Here is a 27,137-nt window from a genome sequence, read left to right as displayed (position 1 = left end):
GGCGGTGAGGAGGAGGAGACGAGCTGCGGAGGCGGAGCGGAGCAAGAGGTCATCCTCGAGCCACACTGCGCACGCGCTCAGTCTGTCATGATACCGCTGCTTCTAAACTCCCTCGCTGCAGGCCGCCCTGCCCAGCTGGTCCCGCAGTCTCGCTTGCTCTCCCTCCGCTCCGGGTACTCCTCCTGGGTAGGCATCGCTTGGGCTTCTGCTTCTTTCCGCTCTCCCGTCCGTTTCTTCCGGTAGTGACGTGCTATTTGCCGAGACCGCATGGCTCTGTGCAGGCACGTGCGACGCTTCGCTGCGGTCCCGTCGCCGGCGACCTCGGTCTCTGCGGACTCTCCGGCGCCAAAGTCTTCTCCTCGACGTCGGCCCGTAGCAAGTTGCCACTTTCTGCGCTCAGCGCATGGATCTCGCTCGGATTCTCCAGCGGGGGAGGCTGAGGCCCTGGCAGACCGCCCGATAGCGCGCTCGCCACTCTCGACTCGCACTTTCGCTTCCTCTTCTCTCGTTCCACACTCGTCGCAATGCTCCCGCTCGTTACCCTCGCGAGCCTGGCGCTCGCAGCTCCCGCGGCGATGGCACTTCGCCAGCCTCACGAGTACCTCGCTGCGCTCGAGCGCTTCCAGGACGAGTGCGCCCAGATCCCCCTAAAAGGCTTCCGGCGGCGACCTGACTCTTCGGCTCGCCTCGCAGCTTCCTGAACCCAGGCAGGGTCATGGAGCGCGGTGGCAGCGACAGCCTCGCCGACGACATGGTCGGCCGTGTTGACGTGACCACCAGTGCGCGGCTTGACGCTTTGCCCTTCGTTCCCACGCTCATCTCGCCTTGACTTCGCAGCTTTTGAGAGCGCCGAGCTCAACATCGAGTACCTGTTCGGCCTCTTCAGCAACATTCGCGACGAGACGAGCACGTCGATCTTGGGCTATCCCGCGCGACAAACCATCCAGACGCTCGTGGTCGAGCCGCCAATCGTCTACTTCTCCGCCATCTTGGAAGTCGACTACCCTACCCTAAACTTGAGCGTCCCGACGCAGGTCGACATGACGACGGCCTGGAACGATGACCTGAAGATGATCTCGTACGATGCCGTCTTCCGGCGCTGGGCTCGTGCGTCTCGACTCTGCGCAGCTTGCACCTCGACACCTGCTGACTACCAGGAATCCGCAGAGACCTTCCAGTACATCATGGACCAGGTTTCGCCGCAGATCGCCAAGGAGCTCAACGAGACGTACGACCCGCAGACGACGGACAAGGCAGCGCTCATGGCGCGCAAGGCGGCGACCGACATCTGCCCCACCGCGATGGAGTATTGCGTCGGCGAAAACCAGCAGTACGAGTCGTACGACCAGTGCTACTCGTTCCTCGCCGAGGAGCGGCAGTGGGGCAACGGCTGGGAAGGCGGCATGGACACGACGTGGTGCCGCTACATCCGTACGTGTCGCTCGCGCTCTCCCACTCCTGTACATCTCATCCATCATGATACCCTTTCTAATGCAGACCGCAACATGGTGCCGTTCCGTCCGGACGTCCACTGCGCGCACATCGGCCCGTCGGGCGGCGACATGTGCATCGACCGCGACTACCGCGAGGTGACGCAGGCGTTCCCGTTCCAGCAGACATTCGTCGCGCTCAACGTCACGTGGGACGACCGCGACATGCACGGACTGTCGGAGCGGTCGATCAAGGAGCTCGGGAAGGTCAAGCTGACGTTGGTGTTCCCGACTACCGTCGCTTTCGTGCGCTTCGTTTCTTTGGCGTCAGCCCATGGATCCGGCGTTGACATCCATTTGCAGTTCTCGGTCCCGACCTTCGTTTTCTTCTTCCTTCTCTACGTCGGCGCAAAGGCGTGCGAGGCGGGTCTGTCCCGGTGGTCCAGGCCGTACCGCAAGCTTTCGCCGGCAAACCAGCGCAACACGGTCACCTGTACGTACGCCTCGCTGTCCAAACTCAGCAGTCACTTGACAGACGAATGGCACAGATCTACTCAACACGTTCTTTACCACTGTCGCCCTCATTCTGCAGCTCGTCGCATCGCCCGTCCTCGCTCACGAGTACAGTCAGCGCGTGGTCCAGGCTATCACACTGACCGCCGCAATCATCTCGGCGCTGTACTTGTTCGAGATGGCCTACCGCGACTTCCTCCGTCCCTCCTTGCTCGCACACCACATCTGCGTATGTCCAGTTGCACGAGCAGAGAATGCGCAGAGGCTGACCCTCGCATGTCTTTTGCAGACTCTGCTCGCCATCTTCTCGCTGTTTGTTGCTATCGAGAAGACCTGTGCGTCCCGCTGCGCCACACTGTTGTTCCTCTGCTGACGTCTCTCGCGTTTCAAGACCATCCCGCCATCGTTACCGTCGGGTGCGCTCCCCCCTTGCCGTATAGCAGAGACAGACTCTGATTGTCTACACTCAACAGGACGATCTGGCTCTTCCAGGCGACGACCGAGCAGTCCATCTTCATCGGCCTTCTCATGTGTACGTTCCTTGCAGCATTCACTTCCGCTACGAGGGGCTCACATCCTGCTTTACGCACAACAGACCGCCTCGAGTGCGGCGCGCGCTGGACTCGTCGCGTCCTGCGCTTTGCCGCCGTCCAGTCGCTGTGCGTTTGATCCGCGCCGTCCTCGTACCTGGCGCTGACCCAGTACAAACCAGCCTCTGCAAATTCGCCTTCGCGGTCTATCTCCTGATCGAGCACAGTCTCAAGCTCGTCCACTTCACCGCCGTCCCGACAGACGTCTACTTCTCGGTCGTCGTCTACCTCATCGGCATGCTTCTCCTCACGACGCAGGTCTACGGCTCGTGGGCTGTATGGGCCATCTCGCTCAAGCTCGACAAGCAGGTCTACCTCGAGGAGGGCCGGCCCTCGCAGCCTGCGGCGGCGGGAGGAGGGAGCATCCCGCCGTCGCCGGCGCTTTCGACGGCACCGACGCTCGTCGAGTGGCCCGAGACGTTTGAGGGTGGGACCGACGACGACAGCGAGGGCACACCGAGGAAGAAGAACCTCGACGTACCGCACAGGCCGCAGTGAGGATTCGTTCGCCGGGCAGAGTCGAGGCTGGCCTCGTAGAGGTGGATATTCTGGCAGACCCTCGTTTCGGTAGATTTCGTTTTGCGTGCAGTTTATCAGTGTCTTATGGGTCGAACGAGCGGATCAGCACAGCTCGCGAGAGGGTTTGCGACTTTGGCGCTTCCGACTTCGAAAAGTCGCGGGCAGACGAGGCGCCGACTGTCCGCCCTTCCCACGCCGCCATGTCGTTCCTTGCAGCAACACGAAGGGTCCTGCGGGTCAGTAGAGCTCAAGGTATACCTCCAGCCTATCGCGCTGACCGCCCTCGTCCTTGTGCAGCCTTCCGTCTTCGCCTCTTCCTCCCGTGCGCTTGCGACGGCTGTCGAGTCGCTGGCCCCGCTTGCGGGTTCGGCGGATGCACCAGCAGCACCAGTAGCTTCGTCTTCGGCCTCTCCGGCTGCCACCATCGACGCCGCAGGTGCGCCCGACTCTTTCCCTCATCTCGCTTGGGCGGGGGATTCAAGCGGCTGACTGTGTGCTATTCACTCCGCGCAGAGCTTGCGAGCGCGGTCGGCAGCTTCGTCCACGTTCCTCTCGCGCCCTTCTACCCCGCCTCGTCTCCGTCTGCCACCGATGCCGCGCCCGAGGCCATGGTCGTCCCTCTTCCCGCTCCTCTCTTCGACACGCCCTCTCGCCCCTCTCTCCTGCACAAGATCGTTACCGCGCACCTCTCGTCTCTCCGCGCCGGCACCGCGTCGACCAAGAACCGCTCGGAAGTGAGCTTCTCGGGCAAGAAAATGCGGCCGCAGAAGGGCACCGGTCGCGCGCGTCTCGGCTCGCGCGGCAGCCCCATGCTCAAGGGCGGCGGGCGGGCGTTCGGTCCGCGCCCGAAGGGTCCCGAGGGGTGGAAGCGCAAGATCAACCGCAAGGAGGAGCAGCTCGGCCTGCGCGTGTCGCTCAGCGAGAAGTGGCGCTCCGGCAACCTCGTCGTCGTCGACAAGCTCGGGCTCGCCGCGCCCCAGACGCGCGTGCTCAATCAGCAGCTCACGCAGCGCGACTGGCTCGACGCGCTCTTCATCACGTCGGTCGGCGGCGAGGAGCAGCCGCGCGTCGCGTTTGAGCTCGCGGCGGGCAACCTCCCGAACGTCGCCCTCGTCACCGACGTGCGCGACATGACGGTGTGGGACGTCCTCAAGCGGAGGAAGGTTGTCATCGAGCTCGATGCGGTCGACGAGGTCATCGAGCGGGTCGACCCGTTCGGCCCGTTTGTCGAGGAGCCGTGGGAGGACATCGAGGAGGACTTTGAGTTTGACGAGGCAGACTTGGCAGAGGCAGAGGCCCTCGCGGAGGCTTACGCGGTCGAGGCGCAGGAGCAGCCCGCGGAGGCGCGCGTGTAACCGTAGACTCCCGTTCTTCATTTTGCGGACATTCCCAGCGAGAGGATATGTGAGCATCTGGCGTTCGTATCTACAAAATTGGCGCTTTATGCGAGAATGGGGCGCTTGATGCGGCGATCAGGCCTGTCCCGACAGCAAGACTCCCATCGCCTCCCTCACGTGCTCGGCGAAGACCTCGGGCTTCTCCAGCGCAGCAAAGTGCCCCCCATCCTCTGCATCCTTGTACCACCGCAAGTTGCCGGTCCGGCGAGCATCGCGCTCTTCCGGCGTAAAGAGCTCGTCGGGAAAGTTCGACAGAGCGAAGTTCGGCAAATGGTGCCGTGGCGAGACGAGGAAGGTGCCGAAGTGAGGATTGAGAGCATACGGCAGGAAGGAGGAGCCGATCGAGCCCGTGAACCAATAGATCGAGAGTGTCGTGAACAAAGCTTCGCGATTGAGGCTGCAGAGACGGGCAAAGTGAGTCTGCGGTTCATGTGTAAGCAAGAGAGGTGCGCAAACGTTGCGTTCGGGTGCTTGACAGCCTTATCAATGCCCGGAATCATCTGCCACGGATAGGTTGTCAGTCTCGGCAGGAATGAAGGTGCAAGCGGATCGGACGCACCTTCTCGCCAATCCACGCCAGCAAACCAATCGGACTATCATTCAAGCCGTACGCAGGCGTGCGCGGCGTCAAGTTCTGCATGGCGTAGTAGGCAGAGCTGAAGACGAGGTGGGTTCAGTTGAACTCGTGCGTCGGCGAGACTTGCGATAGAAACCTACCCGCGCTCGATATAGGCCACGCCGCGCTCAAGCTTGGCCCTCCGCTCATCAGGCAGGACAAAGCGAGGCATCCAGTCCAAGAGTGTGCGCGGGTTGAACATGTTGAGCGGGAACGGCGGGGGAACCGGGCAGAAGTTGAGGTGGACAGCTGCAGGAGTAGACGGGTTAGTCTGAACGGCTTCAAGGTTACCATTTCAATGACTTGCCGACGCAGTTCTCCTTATGCAGCGAGCCTAGGCAGCGCGCCGTGATAGACCCCCAGTCACCGCCTTGGGCGGCATACCTGAAAAGCGAGTCGATGGAGTCAAGCCGTGCAGACAGTGACAGCACGCGAGAAGGCGCACCTGACATAGCCTAGCCCCGTCATGAGCTTGTCGAACACACGAGCCGTGTCCTCCATGCCCCATTTGGCCGTCTTGGGCGGCGAGGAGAAGGCGTAACCCGGCATGGAAGGCACGACGACATGAAAGGCCCGCGACCCCTGATCCTTTGGCTCCGTGAGGCGCTCCAGGACGTGCAGGAACTCGTGGTAGCCGCCAGGCCAGCCGTGGCACAGGATGAGCGGGAACGCGCCGGCACGAGACGACGGGTAGTGCAGGAAGTGGATGTCGAGACCCTCGATCTCGACGCGGTAGTTCTTGTAGCTGGGAGAGGAGTACCTTATCAGTCGTGCGAACCCAAGTGGCCCGATAAAAGAGCGAGCGCCGGTCGTCGACACGTACGAGTTGAGGTGGTCCTGCAGCTGCTTCTGGTCCTGGCCCCTCCATTCCTGTGCGAGCTCCTTCATGAGGGCGAGGCTGGGACCAGCGCCGAGTCCGAATGCGCCGTGCTCTCCGTAATCCACATCGTCGGGCACCACGTCCTGTTCCGGCCAGCGGGCGGCATCGAGACGGCGGTGCAGGTCGTCCACCTGGGGCGCAAAGTCGATGGTGTAGGGGGCAGGCGGTGCAGCAAAGGAATGGGCAGTCATTGTAGCGCGTCTAGCTGGGAGACGAACCGTCGCACAGTCGCTGCCAAGGCACTGTGGTGCTTCGGCGATCAACTTTGCCGCTCAACCGGTCTGCTATTCCCATATTTGCTGAAGTTGTGAACCCGGGCATGTGCACTACAAGAGAGCTGGACGCTGCAGGGCATCGCTTTAAGCCCCTCACACTCGCGGCCATCCTCATCACCTCCGCGTCCGCCCTGACCAACTCGGCTCCGTGTCGACCCTCTCATCTATCGGTCGCCCAGGCACGCAGGACGGTGCACCTTCAGTCTGCCACGGGCCGCGGCAGTTGCGCGATCTGCACGCACTGGCGGTTCTTGCTGGCCGAGGGTATGATGACACTGCTGTTCGCCGAAGCCGAGTCGGGATCCTTCTGGCCGGATGAACAGGCTGGATGCCGGCTGCGATCGCACACCGTGCAGGCTGCTCGGTGACGCAGTGCCTCTTTGCTCTGCTTTGCACGCTGCTCCGCTACCCTTCTCTTGAACGAGCACTACTACAGCATGGCACCTGCGGCACCACCTCTTCCGGAGCACTTCGAGGAGGAGCTGCTTGACAAGCACTTTGAGTGTACGCACTCCGATTAGATATCAGAGGCTCTGCTCAAAGCGCTGACCCGCTATGGCGCACGCAGACACGTATGAGAACGGGTGAGTGCTCGCTCCGACGATCGAGCCGTTCGAGTTCTTGCTCATGTCTTTGCTTTCTTCTTTGCTCTGACCTGCGGACATTGCGGCAATGCAGGTGGAAGTAGTGCGTGTCGTTTGCTGATTGTTTTCGGCGCGACTTGAGAAGGTTGACCGACGTTTGCAACGTTGCAGCGAGTTCTGGGTCAAGAACAACGAGCGCATTGTCTACGCGATTCATGGCGGACCCATGAATGGTCGTAGAAACTATCAGACCGCGTGAGTCCGTCTGCGCTGATGAGCCAAGGGGTAACATGTTGTTGTTACCCTCCGCTGCGCTTGTGCCGCCGTCAATACCTCAGGAGCTGACTCCATACAACCTCAGGTATTACCAACGAGTGAGGCCAAACATCTGGCTCATCAGCTGGCAGGAGGAGACCGGCACGACCGTCTCGCTCTGCCTCGACATCGACCAAAAGCGCATCACGACTTTCATGTCTTTCAGCCACGGTCACTGGGAGCGCAACGAGGAGGCCAAGGGCTACAAGCGCGAGAACCTCGAGAAGTGGCGTGAGCTTGCACTGGACAAGCCGGAGCCGCGCGAGCGAGTCCCGCTGCCCGAGCAGGCCAACATCGACAAGGTAGGACGTGATGAAGGGTTTCATGAGAGCACGTATCTTATGCTGACAATCTGTGCTTGCAGATCTACCAGGGGCGAGGCACGCTCGAAGACATCGACATGAGCTGGGAGACGGTGCGTACTGCCGCGAGGCTCCACTACGTTTATCTCAGGACTGAAGCCAGACTTGCGAGCAGCTCTAAGCGTTCAGGGAATGTACAGTCGACCAGTGGACAAGCTTGCAGTATATAGAACGACGTACCCATCATGCTGCCCCCAGCTCTTCGTCCACGAGAGCCTTGTGCAGACCACCCGCTGCAGTCACGCCCTGCGCTACTGCCCGCACGACCTGCTTCATTGGGTCGGCGCAGTCTCCTGCGGCAAAGACGCCTTCGACAGATGTTTGCTGGAACGCATTCGACAGCGCAATCTCGCCGCCGGGCGTGAGCTCGAGGCCGAGCTGCGACGCGAGGTGTGCGCTCGCGCGCGAGAGTTCTGTCGGCGGCTTGTGCACAAGGAAGGCGAGGTCGACTGGCGGCCCGTCGACAAAGTGCAGCCGAAGACCTTCTTCTGCATCCCCGGCGAGCTTCTCAATGCGCGCGACCAGGCGGTGATCAACTGCGAGGCCTTTGCGCAAAAGCGAAGCAAGACGCGGGTTGTCGTCCGACATGCTGCCGTTCGTGAAGACGGTGACGGCGGGGACGAAGCGTTTCGCCGTCAGGGCGTTGAAGGGGACATGGGAGAAGCTGTCAGGCGAGAGGCAGAGCACTCCTGCCGCCGTCGCTGTGCCCTTGTGCTCGATGCTGCAGACATGGTTGAACGTGAGATCCAAACGGCAAAGACTGACCCATAGACGGGGAGAGACTCACCCGTCGCAGAACAGGCATTGGTAGATCTGGCCAGGCCAGCAATCGACGTACCCGGGGATGCTGGGCAGAATATCCCGACTACCCGTCGCCAAGACGAGCTTGCGGCCCTTGAACAGCCTGCCGACCGCGTCGCGCAGCTCGAAAAAGCCGTCTTCGACCTTCTTCGCCTCGACAACCTCGCCCTGGATGAACGTGACAGCGCCCGGATAGCGTGTCTCGATCTCGCGTCGAGCGTCCGCCCGCAGTTCAGACGGGTCCGTGTGGTCGCGGCCAGGGAAGGTGTGGAAGTGCGAGACGCCCTCGTTGCGGTAGTGACCGCTGTCGAAGACGATGGCGGTACGGGCGGCACGGCACACCCCGAGGGCAGCGGCGAGACCGGCTGGACCTCCGTCGACAATGACAACGTCGACAAGAGTCTGAGCGAGGAATGTCATCGTAGACGGGCGAGAGAGCACGAGAAGCGGAACGCTTGGGTGAGCGGAAGAGAAAAAAAGCAAAGGCTCGCACGGCTTTGTCTGCCTGCAGCGAGAACCGCAAAGGTGCCGAGGGTACAGTCAGGGTCGGCACGAGAGGGTCTGACTGGGATCTTACGCGAGCGCGCGACGCCCAGTCATCGGCTATAGACGGCCTCGGCTATAGACGGCGCTCAAATTCACCTCGAAGCCGTCTCCGCACAGAGGGTGAGTTCTCGAGAACGTGATCAGTGGGAGGGAACAGCGAATGTTGCTTGCAGGCATGTCTGGGCGCGGGGAACTGACGAGATGAAGAGAGTACTTGACGAACGACAGTGCGGAGCAGAAGGTGGGCAAGAGACAACGCGAGAATGCCGAGTGATACAGGCACATGAGGAACAAGACGCAGAAACTCGAGGGAACGAAAAGATGGAACGGCAGAAGGGCAAGGTTCACTTGACACGGCCAAGGCGCTGGGTCGAGCGGACAACGTTGTTGTCGAGCGTGTCGACCTTGGTTGCCATCTTGCCGAGCTTCTTGTTCTGGGCGTCGACTTCGCTGCCCATGGCCATGCCGAGCGTCTTGAGGCGCCCAGCGAGCCCACCGAGCTCGTCGAGGTTGTCGTCGATCTCGTCCTCGACCTCGTCGTCACTCGCCGTCGCCTCGAACTGGTACCTTGCGCGCTCTCCGTGGCGCTTGTGCTCGCGCGCGCGGCGCATCGCGTCCGACTCGGCGGCGCGGTCCATCGAGTTGAATGCGCCGTCGATACGCTGGCGCGACTCGTACTGTTCGCGGCGGACCTGCTCGCGCTCGGCCTTCTCGGCGTTGTGTCGGTCGAGCAAACGGCGCTCCTCGCGATCGCGCTTGGCCGCCTTGTTCATTGTGACTATGGAGATAGTCAGGTCAGGATGTACCGACGAGAAGGTAGAGGGCAGTGAACTCACAGTTCGGACGGAAGATCGAGCGGTTGAGCGCCTCGAGCTCCTTAGTCTCGTCGACCGCTCGGTCATTGTGCGCCTTGGCGAGGTCGAGATGGTGCTCGGTGTTGCCGAGGCGGTCTGGTGAGGGCCAGGAAAGGTGAGTCCGACCACTTCACGCAAGTGCAGGACGGCTCGACGGAGCCGACTTCAGCGAGACATACCTGATTGCTCGCCGAGCTTGTCGAGGGTAGCGCGCGCCGTTTCCTCGGCCTCGCGAGCGATGCGGACGGCATTGCGAGTCGAAGCGAGCGACTCCTGCTTGACGAAGCGCATCTGCTGCTTGATGCCCTCGACCTCCTCGTCCTCCTCGTCCTCGTACTGCTGCTCCTGCTGGCCGCCGTAGCCGCCATACGGCTGCTGAGGGCCTGCCTGGCCGCCGTACTGACCGCCGTGCGGACCCTGCCCGGGCGGGGGTGCACCGGCCAACAGCTCGTTGCGCTGCTGTTCCTCCTCCTTGCCCTTGTTCTTGCCTCCGAACCACGAGCCCTTTGCCTTGCCGGCGCCGACGGGTTCGGCGGGCGGACGCTGAGGCTGTCCGTAGCCCTGCTGAGGCGGAGGTGGGGGTCGATTGTAGTGGCTCGTGTTCTGATAGCCGCCGCCGCCCTGACTGGGTCCAACGTAGCTCGGCGCGGTGCGGTACGAGGGCGGCGCGCCCTGCGAGTAGGTCGACGCGGACGACGGAGCGACCGAGGGCGGGCCCTGGCGCGAGCGCGAGTAGTCCTGCGCGCCGCCGACGTCGGGAATCGCCTCCTTCTTCTTCCTGTCGAACAGGCCCATGGTCTCTCGGAGCGGACGCGGTGTGAGCGAGACGAGAGCGTGCGGACGAGGGCGACGGCGACGAGCCACCCCTGCACCGCCCCGAAGAAGTCTCACCGGCAGAGAGGCGTTCGAGAGCCTGAAGCCGCTCTGTAACACTTTGTTGCACTCTGCAAAGGAGCGACGCGCTGCCAAATGCCCCGCAGACCAAACGCGGACTCCCCCTCCTCCGTCATCAGCGGCGTCGACTTGCCCAGACCTTTGCTAGTCCTTCCCTCACCTCCGACGCTGTCATACGATTGTGGCTAGTGCTGAAAGCTGGACTGCACAGAAGCGAACTTTTCGCCTGGCTCTAGCGAGCCCCTCCCGCGGCGGTCTGGCGTACTTGCATCCGCTTCATGACTTCAACCGCTTGGTCGATCGTCCCGTCGACCCACTGTAAGGGCGGATTTGGTGGAGGGGGCGGCGTGAGCCGCAGTGCGCGACCGGGCTCGGGCAGCAGCGGTCGAATTTCTCCTCGTCCCCGCTCAGTCACACCGGCTCAATTGCTCTCCGACTCAACCACCTTCCCCTCACCCACCACAAACTTAAAGGGGTGTGGGGCGAGCGGCTATCGGTACCGGTGCTCTGTGGACCCCGCCGCAGCATCGCCTTCGCGACTGCATTCTCGCTGCTTTCTTTGCTTTCGCATCCTTACGACGACGACGACGCGCTCTGCGGCAAATGCACTCGCTACTCTCGACAATGCTAGCGCTCGCAGCGGCGGCCCGCTACGCTTCCGCTGCCGCTATATCAACCGGATCCTCCTGTCACGACCTGTGGGAGGTTGCGCCCAAGCTTTTGTCCGATCTCGAAGTCTACATTGCCCAGGACTATCCCGGTACGTCTCGTGACATTATGCGACTTTGTCCTGCTTAAGCTCCGGCTTGACTGGTGGTACACATCTTTGCTCATCTGTGCCTACATGCAGCGGGCACAAACCTCACGACAAAGTGGGCGACGATCGCGTACCCTCAACCCGTGCCCGACCTACCCGAATTCTGCCGTTTTGGCGCTTTCATCCATACTTCGGAGCAGAACAAGGTGCAGTTTGAGGTGTGGCTCCCGCCTGCCGATGTCTGGAGCGGTCGCTTCGGCATGGCTGGCAACGGGGTGAGTTGTCTCTCCCACCCTGCAGCGAGTCTCCTGCAGCGACAGACTCGCTGACCTTCTCTAAACTGAAGGGCGACTCCGGCGGCGTCAACTTCCCAGACATGTGGGGCCCTCTTGCGCGTCGTGAGTCCCCTTGATCTGACTGCTTTTGCTTCGAAAGCTCACCTTCTCGATCGACAGACCAAATGGCCATCGCTTCGACCGACACGGGTCATCACGGCGCTTCGGGCAACGGCACGTTTGCCCTCAACAACCCCGAGTCACAAGTTGACTTTGGCTATCGCGCCGTGCACCTCACGACGGTGTACTCGAAGAAGATCATCGAGGTGCGCTTGAAGCGTGTCAAGGTTGCGTGCGTAGGACTAAACATTGTTTCATGACAGGCTTACTACGGTCGGGCGGCCAAGAAAAGCTACTGGATGGGCTGCTCGAGCGGCGGAAAGCAGGGCCTCAAGGAGGCGCAGATGTACCCTAACGACTACGACGGCATCCTTGCGGGCGCTGCAGCGTTCGTTCCTCCGGCCTCTTCCAGCTCCCATTCTCTCCCTGACACACTTCCACACATGCAGTCAATTCTGGGACCGCCTTTCCGCCCAGATCTGGCGCATCAACGCCATTATCAACCCGCCGGACGGCCCCGACTACCTTACCCGCGCCGACTTCGACCACGTTGGCGCTGTCGTCCTCGAACAGTGCGACGAGATCGACGGTCTCAAGGACGGCCTCATTGCGAGCCCGCTCGAGTGCAAGCCCGATCTGCGCCCGATTGCATGTGACTCGGCCGGCTCGAACAGCTCGTCTTGCTTGTCGGCGGGTAAGATCGCCAAGATGAATCTCCTGTACAACGACTGGTACGGACTCAACAACTCGTTCATCTACTTCAACTACCTTCCCGGTGCCGAGGCGTTGCCGTCGTTTGCCGTCACGGGCACGCCGTACAGTCTTGCGTGCGTTCCCCTTGCCCGGCTTCTCTGACCGCGCAGACCCCAAATGATTTGCTTGCCCCGGCACATTGCAGGCCAGACTACTTCCAATACCGGTGCGCAAACCCGTCCGCACTTCCCGCGTACCGCAAAACTGACCACCGCTGCCGTGCAGTGCGCTAATTCTGATCTCAAAACGTGGTCCTGCTTCTCATCCCCGCTGATTCTGCAGAGGTCGTCAACGCTACCGAGCTCAGCAACTTCACGGTGACCGACGAAGCCGAGTTTGAGAAGATTGTCCGGCAAGCCGTCGAGACCAACCCGGGTGAGCACGGCCTCTCTCTGACATGAGAGTCAGCACTTACGTCTCTGTCATTGCTCAGGCGGTATCACTGCCGACAACCCCGACATTTCTGACTTCCTCAAGCACGGCAAGATTTTGACCTACGTTGGTATGTGCAACTGCTGTGGACGCGCCTCGAGCACCTCACTGACGAGAGAGGGTGCCCAGGCCTTTCCGACACAATCATTCCGCCCGAATCTTCCATCTGGTACCGTAACCTCGTGTACCAGGCGATGGGCTACCCAGAGGACTTTGACGACTACTACCGCCTCTTCACAGGTGCCTTGAGCTTCTATTGCCTTTCTCACGCTTCTTTGCTGACAACAACAAGCAGTCCCGGGCATGGGCCACTGCCAAAACGGCCCAGGCGCCTGGCACTTTGGCGGAGCGGGCGAGAGGCCTCTTTCTCTCAAGGGTCGTCAGCTCCCGCTCAAGGATGACACCGAGCACGACATCGTTGCCGCGCTCATCGAGTGGGTCGAGAACGGCAAGGCACCCGAGAAGATCATCGGCGTCAAGTACACCGACGACGACAAGACCGAGGGTGTCGATTTCACCCGGCCGCACTGCGTGTACGTCCCGCTTTGCTTTCCTTCCGCCGCGCTGTGACACGTCTACGTTCCACGTTCGCTTGCAGCTGTCAGCAAGCGATGCTGACACTGTCGTGGCTGCAGCTGGCCCAAACAGGCGATCTACAAGGGCAAGGGCGACCCGAACGAGGCGTCGAGCTTCTTCTGCGGTCACCTTGGCGGCAGCGTCATCAAGCCTGGCGTCCCTGGCATCTAAGGGCTCAATCAGTGAGCGCTCCTTCCCTCACGTGGGATTCCATGCATCAGAGAGCAGAGCCGTGGAGCCGAGTTTTCAAAGAAGTCGCAATGAACAAATTGGCTATCGCTTTCTTACCGGGGACAGCCAAAACCTGCGCGAGATGTTGCAAAGATTTGCGAGCAGAGCCTAGATAGAGAGTGGGCGGGTGTGCGAGACAAGCAAGACGGGGCCAGTGCGAGGCGATGCAAACCAATGCAACGAACGAGGGGTGCAAATGCGGCACAACATGATGTGCATACAGGGGCGCAAGAAGGCGCCGAACAGGACAAAATGACAGAAAAGAACATTCACGCGAACTTGGATACGTCGAGGCCGGCGCCAAAGTCCATCAGCAGAATCTTGCGGTCATGCGAGGCGCTATAGCAGGGAATTGCGTCAGCACGCCACCTTACGACAAGGCCGCAGCGCAAAGCGGCGAGCTCCGGAGACAGTGAACGCAACGCACCTGACGATGGCGCTCGCCGAAAAGGCAACGTCAAAAACGAGACTCGAGTGACTCTTGTAGCGGTGGATCTCTTCGCCCGTCTCGGCGTCCCACACGCGCGTCGTGCGGTCGTACCCGCCGCTGACGACGCGGCGGCTCTTCTCGTCCCACGCGAGCCCGCGCACGAGGTCCGTGTGGCCGGAGAAGGTGCGCACGCACTCGCCCGAGTCGGCGTTCCACAGCTTGATCGTGCGGTCGTTCGAGCTCGAGACAAAGTGCGTCCCGCTCGGCGCCCAGTGCACGCACGCGAGGCCGCGCGTGTGCCCCGAGAAGGTGCGCAGCGTCGTGCCGGTGTGCAGGTCCCACAGCTTCATGAGCGCGTCGCCCGACGCCGTCAGGATGCGGTCGCCGTGCATCTGCACCGCGTTGACCGGACCGCGGTGACCCTGGAGAGTGCGGTACAGCTCGCCGGTCTCGCGGTTCCAGACGCGGGTGGTCGTGTCCTGAAGTCAGCACGAGCAAAGAGTCAGCACTTGCCCGTGTCGGCGTTTGAGCCAAAGAAGCGGGTCAGATCGCACCTTGGAGCAGCTGACGATCCACTTGTCGTCGAAGGTGAGGTCGAGGACGCCCATGGCGTGGCCGACCAGCGTCTGGACGACCTCGTACTTTGCGCGCCCGACGCCCTCGTCGCCGACGAGGTCCCACACGACGACGCGGCTGTCGCTCGAGCCCGAGACGAGGATCTCGTCGTCGTACTGGAGGCAAAGGACCGAGCCTTCGTGCGTTGTCAGCGTCGCCGTCGTCTCGCCCGACGCGATGTCCCAAACTCGAATCGTCTTGTCGCGCTGTAGAGACAAAAAATCGTCAGTGCACTGCTGAGTTGAGCACGCTAGAAACGGAGCGAAACGGACCGAGCCAGAGATGATCTTGCGCTCGTCGAACTGAACGCAGTACACGCTGTCCGTATGCCCCTCGAACCAGCTCCAGCTCGGCTTACCGCGGTCCCACCTGCGCTCGAGGAGCCAGCGGTCGCGAAAGAGGCGGGGCCAGTCGAGCGCAAGCCCGGCGGCCGCCATGAGGGTCGCTTCGTCCGCGTCGGCGAGGTGCGAGATACCGGGTGTCGCTGGGAAAGGGAAGGGAGAAACGGCGGGTTGACGGAAGGGAGAGGCGAAGGAGGCGGAAGGCGTCTGGGGCGTGAACGTGGATGCGGAAGGGGGCGGAACAGCAGACGAGGTCGTGGTTGCAGAGCGGCGAGGGGTCATGGAAGCGAGAGTCGAGAGAGCACTCGACGAGTGAGCGCGCGAGAGGGTTGCAGATGGCGGGCTGGCGAAGGCGTTGGTCTGAAGTGTCGAGGTCGAAGGCAGACCGGCAGTCGACAGGCTGAGGAGCGAGGAAGCCGCCGCCGTCACGCGGCGCGCTACGGGCGGGCGAGTAGGCGTCGTCGCTCCCGCACGCTCAGGGCTCGCAGCACGGGACGTGGCGCGCGACGAGTTCGCAGACAGGGCGCCAAGCATGCCCGCTTGACCTGGAATGAGCGAGAGCCCGCCGAGGTCGCCGACGATCTCGCTCATCTTACGGCCGATGACGGCACCACCCTGCTGAACGCGATCAACGCCCGTGACGATGCGCTTTGCTCCGGCTCGCCCGAAGCTACTGGCAGCGCGCTTGAGGTTGGGCATCACGGGCCGGTCGGCAAAGTAGCCGCTCGACGCGTGCTGCGTGATGGTCGGCGAGTTCAACGCGCTTGCAGATTGCGCAGCGTGCGCGGCGCGAGCGGCTTCGCGGTAGACCCCCGGCTTGATGTGCCAGCGCGGATTCTGATGGAACAGCTCGCGCCAGAGCAGCGGATCACATGCGAGCTGGCGCCAGGCACGCGAGACGCCCCCAACCGCGAGGACCGAGCGGAAGTCGAGCTGTACGAGGATGTTGAGGGCGAGCTCCGAGGGTAACGAGACGAGGAAGTCTGGGCACGACAGTATTAGCGGTCAGCAAGCGCTCGTGCGCAGCTGCGCGCATGTTACGCACCGACTTTGCCCTCCCAGCCGTCGACGAAGCACGCCTCATCATCGACCATCTCGGCATCCTCTGCGAACTCTTCCTCGCGGTCCTTGCCCTTCCACGGCATGATCGGCAAGCGGAAAGGCGATTCCCACGCTTGGCGGAAGGCACCCGGAGAGCTGCTAAGCGTCGTATGCATGGTGCTGGAACGCGCATCGGGCGCAATTGCCGTGACGGACGGGCGGCGGAGCGAGAACGAAAGCTGCGAAGCCGAGTCGTGCTGCTCGAGCTCGGGCCTGACGACGGCACGCGGCGTTCCGGCTTCACCGAAGAGATCGCTGATTGGCGAACGAGGTGCAGACGAGGCGTTGTCGGCTGGTTGAGGCGAGAGGAAAGCAGAGGGGAAAGGAGGAGTTGATGCGGACGAGAAGGGCGACGGCAGCGAGGGCGGCGACAAGCGGTCCCAGAGACGCGAGAGTGCTCTGGACGGTGACGACGAGGCGCAGGCGCTGCTTGACTGCTGTCTCGACGCAGCAAAGGGGACGGAAGGGACGGACGCAGGTCCCGGTGCGTGCGGGACGGTGCGCTCAGCAGACTCCGGGCGGTGCAGCGAGTCCGCATCGTTGGCCGAGTCCACTGCGCCGTCTGCATGCATCACCGTCGGCGGTTCGCGCCCGTCTGCACCCGCGAGAGCGGCCGAGGAGGATGAGACCGGGTGGGGGCGGCGCGCGACGACGGGGTCACCGAGAGCGGCAGCGTGCATTCTGGGCGAGTCTGTGGGCTCTAGCCACTCGGTACCCGCGCTGCTCGCTGCTGTGCGCGGTCGAGGCGAAGAGCGAGAGACGATCTTGCCCCGCTCTCCGAAGCGCCGCACCGTCGTCACGCGCATTCTTCGCGGGTCCAGCGGGCGCAGCAGGGACAGCAGACCGCATGCCACGACCGCGGTACTCGCTCTGGGCAGCCGGGTCCAACTCGCACGGCCACCTCGGAGCCTCGCACGCAGACGACTTGCACCGCTTCACTCGACTTTCGCTTCCGGACGGCGCCGACGAGCCTTTGCAGGTCGCCTGCGGCGCCAACCACACGCTCCTACTTGCGCGAGACCACGCGGGCGAAACGCGCGTGTTCGTCGCCGGCAGCAACGCTCGCGGGCAACTTGCTTCCTCGCAAGACCCGCGCCTTCGCCTTTCTTTCGAGGCGCTCGACCTCGCAGACTTCTGCGCTGGACTCGAATTACCGCTCGGCTCGAATCAGTACCGCCCGTGCGAGGTTGCCGCGTCGTGGGAGACTTCTTTCGTCGTCCTCCGATCTCGCGATGAGGCACACTCCGACGTTGTCGTCTCGCTGGGTGCCAACGACTGGGGCGAGCGAGGCGAAGCAAACGCCTCCGCCGTCGGAACCAGTGTCGTAGCCATCGACGTTGCCTTCGAGGCCTCCGCATCCTCGACAGTCCGCGTCGTGCAATTGCGCGCCGGGCCAAGACACGTCGTTGCGCTCGTCGAGGTCGCTATGCACGTCGACGCGGAAGGCGGCACAGACAAAAACACGGAGCGGCTCCTTCTCGGCTGGGGCGCCTCCCGGCAAGGTCAACTAGGCTCGAGACCGCTCTCCGAAGGGCCTCTTCCGCGCATCACGCCGACGCCCAACGTTCTCCTGCTTCGCTCGCCATACGCGTCTACCAACATCACCTCAGTAGCAGTCGGCAAGGATCACACCGCCGTGCTCTTTGGTCGACTCGCCGAAGGCCTCGTGGAGGAGGAACTTGCATCGGACGACGTCTACCTCTTCGGGTCGGACAAGCACGGCCAGCTAGGTCCGTCGAATACAGCAGGGTCAGCAAAGCATGCGGCTAGCATGGCGCGCATCGGCTATCACGACCGCCCGTCAAACCGCAACTTCCTCTCGCTGAACGACCTTCTCAACCCCTCCCCGGCTCCGAGCGTCGACCCGGCTACATGCACTTTCTCCAGCGTCCACTGCACCTGGAACGGCACCTACGTTGTCACCGCCCAGCAGCGCGCCTCGCGCGCACCCGCGGCCGCTCCACCGCCGCCATCGACAGCCGATGACATGCCCGCCGTACTCGCGTGCGGCCTCAACTCGCACGGTCAGCTCGCGACGAGCGGGTCTAGCGAGGCATCGCAAGGGGGCTCGCGCTCTCGCGTGAGCCGCATCTATCTCCCTCCGCTTCCGGAACACCCATCGTCCGGCGCTTCACCTGCGTCCGCGCCCACAACGCATGGCTCGTCCCCGCCTCGCATCGCGGGCGAACCAGCCGACGGCGCTATGACAACGCTCGGATCGTTGGCGCAGACGGTCGAACTCGCCTGCGGATCCGAACATGTCCTCGCGCTCGTCTCGCCTGCGGCAGGAGACCGCGGCAGAGGTGCGAACGAGGTCTGGGCCTGGGGGTGGAACGAGCATGGGAACCTCGGCCTCGCAGCGGGCGGCACGCCCGTAGAAGAGCCGGGCGAAGCGGGCGACACCGAAGAAGCGCCGCTCGCGGACGTCTGGACGCCGACGAGGGTGTGGCCGCCGTCGTCAATCCACGCGACCACGGCGCACGAGCGGTACGGCACAGCGCTCCGGGTGTGGGCGGGCAACGCGACAAGCTGGATACTGGTCGAGGATGAGGAGAATGATGAGGCAGAACAGCAATAGACACTCTCGCTCCCTCGCATTCTCGTGTCCGCGGCCCAATTCGTGATCGGTGAGCGGCTTGATTGCGCTCCAACGACAGCCAAAGACCAACAACAGCTAAGACCGCTCTCCGACCTGCGAAAGGCGCTCCGCGTTCCTCCATCTCCTGCTCCTACCAGAACGGCCTCGGCGCTCCCGTCGCTCCCGCACCGCCCGCGGCCACCTCTGCCGGCTTGCCCTTCTGCGTCGCGGCGGCTGCCGCCGCAGCCTGCTCGCGCTCGCGCGCCAGCTCGTGCGGCAGCTTGGGGTGCTGGCCGAGCGGCTTGAGCCAGCTCGGGAGCGGCAGACCCGTTGCAGGCCCGACGCTCGCCGGCGCCGGCGCCGCAGCGCTAGGCGAGCTCGCCGTCGCGGAAGGCATTGGCCCCGCCGCGGCCCAGAAGGGCGGGAGGACGCGCTCCGATATCTCGCGCTTCTGCTGTTCCGATGTCCGCGGTGGTGGGAGCTGCTGCATCGTCGACGAGGGTGTCGTCGCGGCTTGCGGGTGCGGTGGCGAGAGGGTTCGGCGCGAGAGGCTCGGGAGCGTTGGTGCGCCGAAACTGGGCGAGATCCGCTGCGAAGCGGCCCCTTGCGGAGTGGAGCCGTGCGCGTGCGAGTGCGGCTGCGAAGCGTGGTGGTGATGGTGATGCTGCTGCTGCTGCTGCTGATGCTGATGCTGGTGCTGGTGCTGCGACGAGACCGGCTTTGTCCCGTTCGCGCCGTTCTGCTGGACAGGAGGCCTAATGGGCGGCATGGGCGGGAAGAAAGCGCTGTGCATCGGCGGAAGGGCGGAAGTAGACTGCGGCGACTTGGCCGAGCCGTTCGGCAGTGCAGTCGCGTGAGCAGGCGTTCCTGCCGCGGGTGACGCGGAAGGTGCGTGAGGCTTTGCGCCAAGTGAGGGGAAGGGCGAGGGGGTCGAAGTAGGGTACCGCTGCTGCTGCTGTGATGGCCCGCTCGGCGCCTGTACCGGCGGTCCTGCAGTGTGGATGTGGGGCGAATCGCGCGTGCGGGCTGGAGACGCCGGCTGCCTCTGCGGGTAGGCTTGGGGGGAAGCGTGTGCAGGCGCATGCTGCTGGTGCTGGTGCTGGTGCTGATGCTGAGGCGCGTGCTGGTGTTGGTGGTGGGCCGCATGCGCGTGCGGACCATGCTGGTGCTGGTGCGAGTGCGACGTGCCGTTCGCACTCGGCTGCTTGACCGGCTTCGTCGTCGGCGGCGGTGCAGAGACCTTCGCCGGCGGCGCTGCAGCAGCCTTGTACGGAGCAGAGGGTACTTTCGCCGGCATGACGGGCGGTTGCGGCGGCCGTGCAGCTGCGGGCGGACCCGCCTCGTGCACTGGAGGCTTGGGCGCAGCCGCCAGCGGGGTCACTGCTGGTGCAGCAGCCCCAGGCGCGGTTGCGTGCTCGTAGGGATAGCCGTGGGCGTAGGGATGAGGGCCAGGCGGTTGATGCGTAGGAGCAACCGAAGAAGGATGTGGCGGGATGACGGGCGGGATGTCACCGCCGTAATACGGCTGCAAAGGGTACGCAGCGCCTGGTGGCGGGACGGGTGGGCCGAGAGGATAACCGGGCGCGTTCATGTACGGAGCCGCCATGGCGTGCGGGTCGTAGTAGAACGGCGGTGGCGGGGGGTACCCGTACATGCCTGCGCCAGGTGGGGGCGCAACAATCGCCGGCGGAGGCGCGTAGAACGGCTCGTCATCGATGTCGTATAGGAGAGCGAGATCGGCTTCAATGTCCTCGGGCGCGAGCTTCCACGACGCATGCTCGAGCGCAGGGTTGAGCGGCGGGGGCTCGACATAGTGACCGGCGTGAATGATCGAGCGAGGAATGAAGGCTGGGTCGCGCTGCGGACCGCGGTAGTAGCCGGTAGGCGGAAGGTCGTGGTTGTTGGTGAAGAGCGGATGATCGCGGAAGAACGGGAAGACCTTCTCCTCGGCGACAAGCTCCTTGAGCGAGCTATGGTTTTCGAGGTACAGTCGCATCCGCAGCGAGTCTTTGCGATCCTGCGTGCATGACAAGATCAGCGGGATAATGATGAGAGAGCCGACCGCTGAGACGTACGGCCCATTGCCGCCAACTCGTCTCTATCCGCTTCTCAAGCACTGTCTCGAGCTCCTTTTCCCGCGCCGCCTGAACCCGCCGCAGATGCTCCAGCTTCGCCGCCTTCTCGCTCCGCAACTGCTTGTACGTGATGTCGAGCAGCGGGTGCGAGCGGTCCTCGACGAGATCGAGCTCTGCGTCGAGCTGGTCGAGAAACTTGAGCCGCGCTGCTTCGCGCGCAGCGAGTCGCTCGGCAGTCTCCTTGTCCAGCACGTCGAGCTTTCGTCGCTTGGCTATCCAGGCCATCGTTGGGCGTCAGTCGACATCTTCGCTCCGAGCAACGGGCTTAGAGAGACGCACCTCGTTCGACAGGTTCCGGCGGAGGCTGCGCCTTCTTGCCACGCTTGCCCTTACCCTTGCTCTTCGGCCCACCTTTTGTCGGCGTGGCTGACGGTGCCGTGGCCGGCGTGACCGAACGCTCCTCGAGACTCGTCTCGCGCGACATGGGCGCGCTCGGCGCCGCGAGCGTGCCGTTGACCGAGATGGCGTCGTCGTCGAATTTTGCGTCGGTCGCGCGGGCCTTACCTTTGCGATCGACGCTGCCGGGCGGAGCGAGCAGCGGCTTCTGCTCCTCGAGCTCGTCGGCAGCTGCACCGAGGGCCGCAAGGCCCGTCGCAACCGAGCTCGCGCGGCTCTCCGCCGGCGTGGTCGTCGCTGCGAGGCCGAGGAGCGTCTTCTCCGCCTCGAAGTCATCCTCGAGCTCGTCCATCTCGACGTCCATCTCATTCTGCTCTGGCTCCTCGTCCCCGGCCCCATCCTCCTCTTCGGCCTCCTCTTCCTCTTCTTCCTCCTCCTCGCGCTTCTTCCGCGCCTTCGGCCACCGCGAGCTCGTGACGCCCTCGATGTACCCCGGCGGGAGCGTCACATTGGCCCTCGTCGCACGCATCTTGGGCGCTCCTCCCGCGACCGCGCCCGCGGCCGAAGATCCCGCAACGGGCTCGATGCTCCCGCTCGGTGCGCGGTACGCCGCGTCGGCCTTGGCCGCTGCGCGCTGCGCCCGCGGCAAGGGCGTCTTGACCATCAGGCGGCGGTTCTTGCTCCCGAGCGGGCGCCCGCGCTTCTTGCTCGCGCTCCCCGCTGCAGCGGGCGAGAGCGACGACGTCGGCGAGGCGTGCGCCGCGTGCCGGTTCGCGACGGGCGTAGAGGACGCAGACGTCGACGCGAGCGGCTCGTCGTCGGACGTGCCGACATCATCGTCGTCCGCTGGTCCAGCGGAACGCCGCTGCTCATCCTCGGACGTCTCGAGTTCGGAGAGGCTGTCGTTTGTCGTGGCGCGCGCAGAACGGGGCGCTTGTTCCGAGGCATCTGGATCCCGGTTGAGACGGGAATCTGCAGCAGCGGTCGGAGTGACGGCTTCGGGACGGGCAGTCACTGCTGATGCAGGTGATGTGAGGGCGTCGTCGGCTTCGTCTGCAGCAGCGACGGAAGCGGCATCGGGAGCGGAGGAAGACGGGGGAGCGGGAGCTGGGGCAGGCGGTGAAGGCGTGCGGCTCGAGACGACCGACAGAGACGATGATCGCCCTGCACCGATGTCGTACTTCAAGGATGTTGCTGGCGCTCTTGCTGGCGGCACGCCCAGCTCGGGCGAGACGGGGCGAGGAAGGTGCCGCGAGCGAGCACTGCCGCTTGGCGGGGACGCGGAGTGCGAATAATCGCCGTCGTCGTCAGACTCGCCCGGCGCGTCGGATGCGCCTTTGCTAGCGCTCCTGGGCACAGCAGCACTGCCTCCGCGGCCCCTGCCGCGCGCCCTGCTGCCGCGTCCGCCGCGCGAGCCGGGACCTCTGGTCGGCCGGCCTCCTCGCGCTGCTGCAGATCCGCCTGCTGTATCGTCCCTGGCGGCCGCCTGGTCGGTGCCGACGCTCGTGCGTCGGGCTGGCGGCATGGGAGGCCGGGAAAGAAGGGCAGCGGGGGCTCAAGCTGCTCAAGATGACGCGAAGAAGGGGAGGAATGGATGCCCGAAGCGAGGGAGGAGCGCGGGTCGAGGCGAGAGCGGCGCCGATTTTGCGTGAAAGTGTGGAGGCGGGCGGACGTGCGTTCGATCGCGGTGCCCTGAGGATATCGTGCCGGGTTCGAGTTCCGAGCGGCGCGCTGTGCGACAGAAGAGCAGGGGTGGCAGAGCCCGTTAGCCCTCGTCCTGCAGCCTGCATATCCGCACCACGAGCATCTGCGGCGCAACTCACGCGCGAGAGGAGAGCGGACGCGGTGCCCGACGACCGGGGCAGAATCTGGGGAAGACCGGCGCGATGTCAACTCGTTGCGGCGCACGCTGGGAGGGCGCTGGATGGGCTCACGCTGTCAAGATGAGGTGTACAAGAGAGCTGAACGGCGGTGCCTGGCTTCCGAGGGCGTTGACGAGGCAGCGAAGGTGGGGCGATGCGAGTCGGTCACTCGGATCGCACGAGGGCGTGCGGTGGACGCGGAAGACGGTGGTTCGCAGTCGACCGTTGACGGTGCACGCAACCCGGTAGCTCCGAGATCTCTGGCTTCGCTGTCTGCGAACGCGGACGAGGACGGCGAGGCAGGGAGCGACGGAAGCGGGGTGGGGCCGCGCAGCTCGTCGCCCCGTCGCGTGCGACCGCCGACGAGAAAATTGAATCGCTCGCTCGCCTCACTCCCAACGCCGTGTGCTGCAGGCTTACCGTCTTGAACTCGACCTTCTCGAGGTATGCATCGCGCTGTAATCGTCGCCGGCGGTTTGGATGCCGCGAGCAAGCTCACGTTCCGCACGGCCGCCGGACCCCACCCTGTGCGAGCTCGGAATCGCCCCCTTCCGCTGAGCTCTACCTGCAGCTTCTCGACAGTCATACACTCGAGTCGCTAACGAGCAGACGCAGCCTGGAGAGTTGCTCTCGATTTATCCGCTTCAAAGCCCGCTCAACACTTCTTGACCCTCTCGACAGCATCTGGACGCCGAATGCATGCTGCAATACCGTCTCCGTTCTATGTAAACGTGATCTAAACCCAAGGCGAGCACGTGGTGCGGAATGAAAGCGAGACGATCGGGCTACTTGGCCTCGCCGCGCATTCGTGCGAGCTCTTTCGCGAAGTTTGACTGCGGTTGCGGACCCATCGGGTCAGTCAGCACTTTGCGCAAATTGGATTTCGCATACGCTGCGAGTTTGAGCCAGTGGTCTTGTTCTGTGAAAGACGCGTACCTTTGCGCGGATTGTCGGGCCGAAGAAATACAGCGCCCAGGGTGTTGCTGCGAGGGCAAGCGCGATGCAGCCCGCGAGGAAGGAGGCCCACTGTGCCGCAATGGAGAGAAAGGGAGACGTGACAGTCAGCAGTCTAGCCTGCGAAACATGAACGCCGGGGCCTCGGCAAAATCCGACCGCGGCACGCCGCCGAGCAGAGTGAGGGAGCGCACCTGGTAGCCCAGTCCGTTGTACATCTGCGTCGTGAAGAGCGGGAAGGAGAACGCTGCGAGGTTCCGGCACAATGACTGGCCGGAGAGTGCACTCGATGCGTACTGCCAAGATCGTGGTGAGTTCGTCATTCAGCTGCAAGTGTGAAAGAGCCACTCACGATCGTGTAACAGTCTGCAAGGTAGCTGAACACGGCAAGGTAGATGGTGTAGACACCCTGTAGATGGGGAAATAACGAGTCAACACGGCAAGACACGCCGGCTAGGCGAGAAAGCGGCTTACGGAGAAGATCTGCGCGTTCGTGGCGCAGAGAGATCAGCAAAGGTCCGGTGCAGTCGGGTCCTGAGTGACGCACCATGGTCAAGCCGACAATTGGGCCCATCCAGTGACCGCGCCCCTGGCTGAAGGCAAGGATGAAGGCGCCGGCGGGGAAGACAAGGCCGCCAATGAGGGAAGCGTAGAGGCGCGCTTCCGGTCCACGCTTGGCGACATGCGAGCGGTACATCCGCTCCTGAATAAAGTTGGTACCGAAACCGATGAAGGAGGCGAAGCTGCGGAAGGAGTAGTCAGCGGGCGGTACGGCGGAGAAGTCCGCTCGGCTTACACAACAGAGTAGAAGGCGAGACCGACTTGGCCGATGTTGAAGCCGTACTGCGAGTCGAGCTTGATGAGCATGATAAGCTGGTCACGGAGCGAGAGCGAGACCTACGACGTTGCCGAAGATGAGGGGGACTGCCTCTGCGAGATGAGCTTCGGTGTCAGTATCCCGGTCAACACTCCTATCGGCGATCCTCACGCACCAACAAGTAGGTAAAGCGAGCCCCAGGCGAAGCTGCAGTGGGCACGGCAGGGGGCGAGATGAGCTTCGAGCGCAGCAGCGGAAGAACAAGCGCGACGGACCCAACCCAGAGCTGCACGGCGAGTGTCCACGTCAGCTGCCGTCCGCATCCGACATTTGGGTATGCAACGTACAGAAAAGAAGAACACTATGGCCTCAGTCCCGAGCAGATCTGTGAGAACGAACATCAGCTCGCGCTCAGACAGGTGTTTTGACGGCACGGGGTTCGCCAAACTCACACAGGGGCCTGGTCATGCTAACCTTCATGAGCACCACCATGCTGGCGCGCTCGGCGTCGCTCCTGCACTGATACCGCTCGTCGCCAGTCGCCTTGCGAAGCTTGCGCGCCCGGCGCGACAGGATGACGTTGCCGCGGGTCTCGCGCGTGAAGAAGATGACGAGACCGAGAAGAACACCGGCAAGCATCATCTGCGCGGTACAGAAGGTCAGTTCGAGTAGAATGGACGCGCGAGAGAGGGGCGAGGCACCTGCAGCCATTCGATCCATCGCCAGCCCTTCTTCAGCTCGATGTACCCGCTGATGGCGGGACCGAGGCCGGTACCCGCAAATGCGCAGATGGAGAAGATGGACATCGGGAGACCGCGGTTGTGCGACTCGAAAAGGTCGGCGACGGTCCCGCCGACAAGGGTCGAGCCGGTAGAGGCAGCCACGCCGGCGATGAAGCGACCGACGATGACAGTTGCCTGGATCGAAGACGAAATGTCAGCTCATCTGCGGCCGTCGAGAAAGTGCAATCAGCGAGACGCACGATATTCTGCCCGTAGGCAATCGGAATGATGAAGACGAGGTAGACGAAGGACGAAACGACGTAGAGGGGATAGCGCCCAAAAGCCCTACAACGAGGCTGTCAGCTTTGTCGTGAAGATCGCCAAGTGCTCAGAATACGCGTACTCGCTCAGCGGGGCCTGCAGAAATGAAGTGGTCAGTTCCGGACAGGTATGGTCGAGCAAAGAGACGAAAGCGGCGCACGGTGAAGAGGGGACCCAGGCCAAAGCCGAGCGGAAACCTGTCAGGGGAGACGACCGTGTGAGCGCGGTTCGGACGAGCAACGACAGCAAAGCGAAACGCACACCGACAACCCCAACGTAGCGATGGTGTGAGAGCAGTCAAACTCGTCCATCATAGAGCCGTTCCCCATGGCGAAGGCTGTCCCTGCATATGCCGCAAGCTATGTTGCGTTGACGAAGAGAAGGGGCACATACATGGGTCAGCTTGTTGCGGAAGGGCTCGATTGCCGGCATGAGCGCACCAGGGTGAAATAGCAGGAGATCAAGCAGGTCGTCCATTTCTTGCGGTTGCTCCACTGTGCGGAAAAGATGGTGATCGGGTATGCGAGGTTGAGAAGGCGAGCAGAGGAATCGGGTCAGCAGACGTCCAGCCTCGCTAGGAGACGTAATGCCGCTCATTCTGGCGAAGAAGACGCACGTTGAAAGGGTTGTCTGGGTCTCCCTTCTCCCACTCGAGCCAGATGACCTCCTTGCCATCCTTGACATCGAGCGTCCCAGCCGTCGACAAGCTCCTCCCGCGCCCGACGTCGACCTGTCTCGGCGCGTCGACGGGCGCCTTCTCTCCCTCGGCGAACGTCGACGGCGTCGGTCCCACAGCGGTCCCCGCGCTGCTCTCTTCGTCCCTCAGCCGCTCCGCCTCGTCTCGCAACTCGTCCTCCTCGTCGTGCGAGCGCCATTCGCGCAGCCGCTCGTCCCACACAACAGCCGTCGCGCTCAGGTCTTCTTCTCGCCGCACATGCTCGTGGTGCGGCGGCGGCGGCGGCTGGGCTGTGCCGACGGCGGTTTCGGCACGGTCGAGCGAGGTGCTGTAGGCGTCAGGTGCGTCCAGCGCTGCTGCTGCGCGGTCCGTCTGATTCATATCGAGCACTTTGGCTCGTGTCTAGCGCGGCAGGGGCTGCTGTTCAAGGGAGACAGCCGCCCAAAGTCAAGCGCGGCAAAGTGGTGGAGAAGTCAATTATGCGCGGACAACCGCGTTCGGCAGCTGACCGTAGATTCGGCAGGGCTCT

At 63.4% G+C, this 27,137-nt stretch overlaps 11 protein-coding genes across 11 annotated transcripts; 5 read left to right on the top strand and 6 right to left on the bottom strand.

The window, feature by feature from the left end:
• Positions 1–524: 524 nt before the first annotated feature.
• Positions 525–3,031, top strand: JCM10292_000112 (uncharacterized protein; the record flags this gene model as incomplete). Its single annotated transcript, XM_076647218.1, has 12 exons — positions 525–631; positions 694–779; positions 838–1,107; positions 1,168–1,431; positions 1,498–1,736; positions 1,794–1,923; positions 1,979–2,172; positions 2,233–2,278; positions 2,335–2,359; positions 2,417–2,475; positions 2,539–2,602; positions 2,656–3,031. 12 exons carry the CDS (start codon positions 525–527, stop codon positions 3,029–3,031), a joined length of 1,860 nt encoding a protein of 619 aa, XP_076507145.1.
• A 221-nt stretch (positions 3,032–3,252) lies between these two features.
• On the top strand, positions 3,253–4,407 carry YML6 (mitochondrial 54S ribosomal protein uL4m YML6; the record flags this gene model as incomplete). The annotated part of the gene is made up of 3 exons (XM_076647217.1): positions 3,253–3,288; positions 3,350–3,488; positions 3,566–4,407. 3 exons carry the CDS (start codon positions 3,253–3,255, stop codon positions 4,405–4,407), a joined length of 1,017 nt encoding a protein of 338 aa, XP_076507144.1.
• A 117-nt stretch (positions 4,408–4,524) lies between these two features.
• JCM10292_000110 (epoxide hydrolase family protein) lies at positions 4,525–6,136 on the bottom strand (the record flags this gene model as incomplete). Its single annotated transcript, XM_076647216.1, has 7 exons — positions 4,525–4,846; positions 4,906–4,949; positions 5,009–5,105; positions 5,167–5,314; positions 5,373–5,449; positions 5,511–5,810; positions 5,889–6,136. The coding sequence occupies 7 exons, from the start codon at positions 6,134–6,136 to the stop codon at positions 4,525–4,527; spliced, it is 1,236 nt and encodes a 411-aa protein (XP_076507143.1).
• Positions 6,137–6,657: 521 nt separating this feature from the next.
• Positions 6,658–7,602, top strand: JCM10292_000109 (uncharacterized protein; the record flags this gene model as incomplete). Its single annotated transcript, XM_076647215.1, has 6 exons — positions 6,658–6,724; positions 6,789–6,804; positions 6,976–7,059; positions 7,166–7,421; positions 7,484–7,534; positions 7,597–7,602. The coding sequence occupies 6 exons, from the start codon at positions 6,658–6,660 to the stop codon at positions 7,600–7,602; spliced, it is 480 nt and encodes a 159-aa protein (XP_076507142.1).
• A 62-nt stretch (positions 7,603–7,664) lies between these two features.
• Positions 7,665–8,702, bottom strand: JCM10292_000108 (NAD(P)/FAD-dependent oxidoreductase; the record flags this gene model as incomplete). The annotated part of the gene is made up of 2 exons (XM_076647214.1): positions 7,665–8,202; positions 8,269–8,702. The coding sequence occupies 2 exons, from the start codon at positions 8,700–8,702 to the stop codon at positions 7,665–7,667; spliced, it is 972 nt and encodes a 323-aa protein (XP_076507141.1).
• A 470-nt stretch (positions 8,703–9,172) lies between these two features.
• JCM10292_000107 (uncharacterized protein) lies at positions 9,173–10,477 on the bottom strand (the record flags this gene model as incomplete). The annotated part of the gene is made up of 3 exons (XM_076647213.1): positions 9,173–9,606; positions 9,665–9,778; positions 9,862–10,477. The coding sequence occupies 3 exons, from the start codon at positions 10,475–10,477 to the stop codon at positions 9,173–9,175; spliced, it is 1,164 nt and encodes a 387-aa protein (XP_076507140.1).
• Positions 10,478–11,179: 702 nt separating this feature from the next.
• On the top strand, positions 11,180–13,660 carry JCM10292_000106 (uncharacterized protein; the record flags this gene model as incomplete). Its single annotated transcript, XM_076647212.1, has 12 exons — positions 11,180–11,336; positions 11,427–11,608; positions 11,680–11,731; positions 11,789–11,934; positions 11,992–12,116; positions 12,178–12,555; positions 12,627–12,700; positions 12,764–12,856; positions 12,915–12,983; positions 13,043–13,153; positions 13,209–13,446; positions 13,549–13,660. The coding sequence occupies 12 exons, from the start codon at positions 11,180–11,182 to the stop codon at positions 13,658–13,660; spliced, it is 1,737 nt and encodes a 578-aa protein (XP_076507139.1).
• Positions 13,661–13,989: 329 nt separating this feature from the next.
• JCM10292_000105 (uncharacterized protein) lies at positions 13,990–16,887 on the bottom strand (the record flags this gene model as incomplete). The annotated part of the gene is made up of 5 exons (XM_076647211.1): positions 13,990–14,059; positions 14,148–14,629; positions 14,705–14,971; positions 15,038–16,089; positions 16,152–16,887. 5 exons carry the CDS (start codon positions 16,885–16,887, stop codon positions 13,990–13,992), a joined length of 2,607 nt encoding a protein of 868 aa, XP_076507138.1.
• Positions 16,888–17,054: 167 nt separating this feature from the next.
• Positions 17,055–18,785, top strand: JCM10292_000104 (uncharacterized protein; the record flags this gene model as incomplete). The annotated part of the gene is made up of 1 exon (XM_076647210.1): positions 17,055–18,785. One exon carries the CDS (start codon positions 17,055–17,057, stop codon positions 18,783–18,785), a length of 1,731 nt encoding a protein of 576 aa, XP_076507137.1.
• A 151-nt stretch (positions 18,786–18,936) lies between these two features.
• JCM10292_000103 (uncharacterized protein) lies at positions 18,937–22,781 on the bottom strand (the record flags this gene model as incomplete). Its single annotated transcript, XM_076647209.1, has 3 exons — positions 18,937–20,802; positions 20,861–21,132; positions 21,200–22,781. 3 exons carry the CDS (start codon positions 22,779–22,781, stop codon positions 18,937–18,939), a joined length of 3,720 nt encoding a protein of 1,239 aa, XP_076507136.1.
• A 1,122-nt stretch (positions 22,782–23,903) lies between these two features.
• On the bottom strand, positions 23,904–26,989 carry JCM10292_000102 (MFS transporter; the record flags this gene model as incomplete). The annotated part of the gene is made up of 19 exons (XM_076647208.1): positions 23,904–23,951; positions 24,055–24,144; positions 24,267–24,368; positions 24,425–24,481; positions 24,547–24,555; positions 24,620–24,815; positions 24,869–24,915; positions 24,974–25,002; positions 25,065–25,096; positions 25,165–25,175; positions 25,237–25,274; positions 25,342–25,531; positions 25,591–25,806; positions 25,872–25,956; positions 26,015–26,028; positions 26,093–26,129; positions 26,194–26,291; positions 26,373–26,426; positions 26,549–26,989. The coding sequence occupies 19 exons, from the start codon at positions 26,987–26,989 to the stop codon at positions 23,904–23,906; spliced, it is 1,794 nt and encodes a 597-aa protein (XP_076507135.1).
• Positions 26,990–27,137: the final 148 nt, after the last annotated feature.

Source organism: Rhodotorula paludigena (assembly GCF_050403205.1).
Source record: "Rhodotorula paludigena JCM10292 DNA, Rt_paludigena_JCM10292v1_ctg8, whole genome shotgun sequence".
In the NCBI taxonomy this organism is placed as follows: domain Eukaryota; kingdom Fungi; phylum Basidiomycota; class Microbotryomycetes; order Sporidiobolales; family Sporidiobolaceae; genus Rhodotorula; species Rhodotorula paludigena.
Note: the sequence above shows the minus strand (reverse complement) of the source record. Positions and strands in the feature narration are given on the sequence as shown.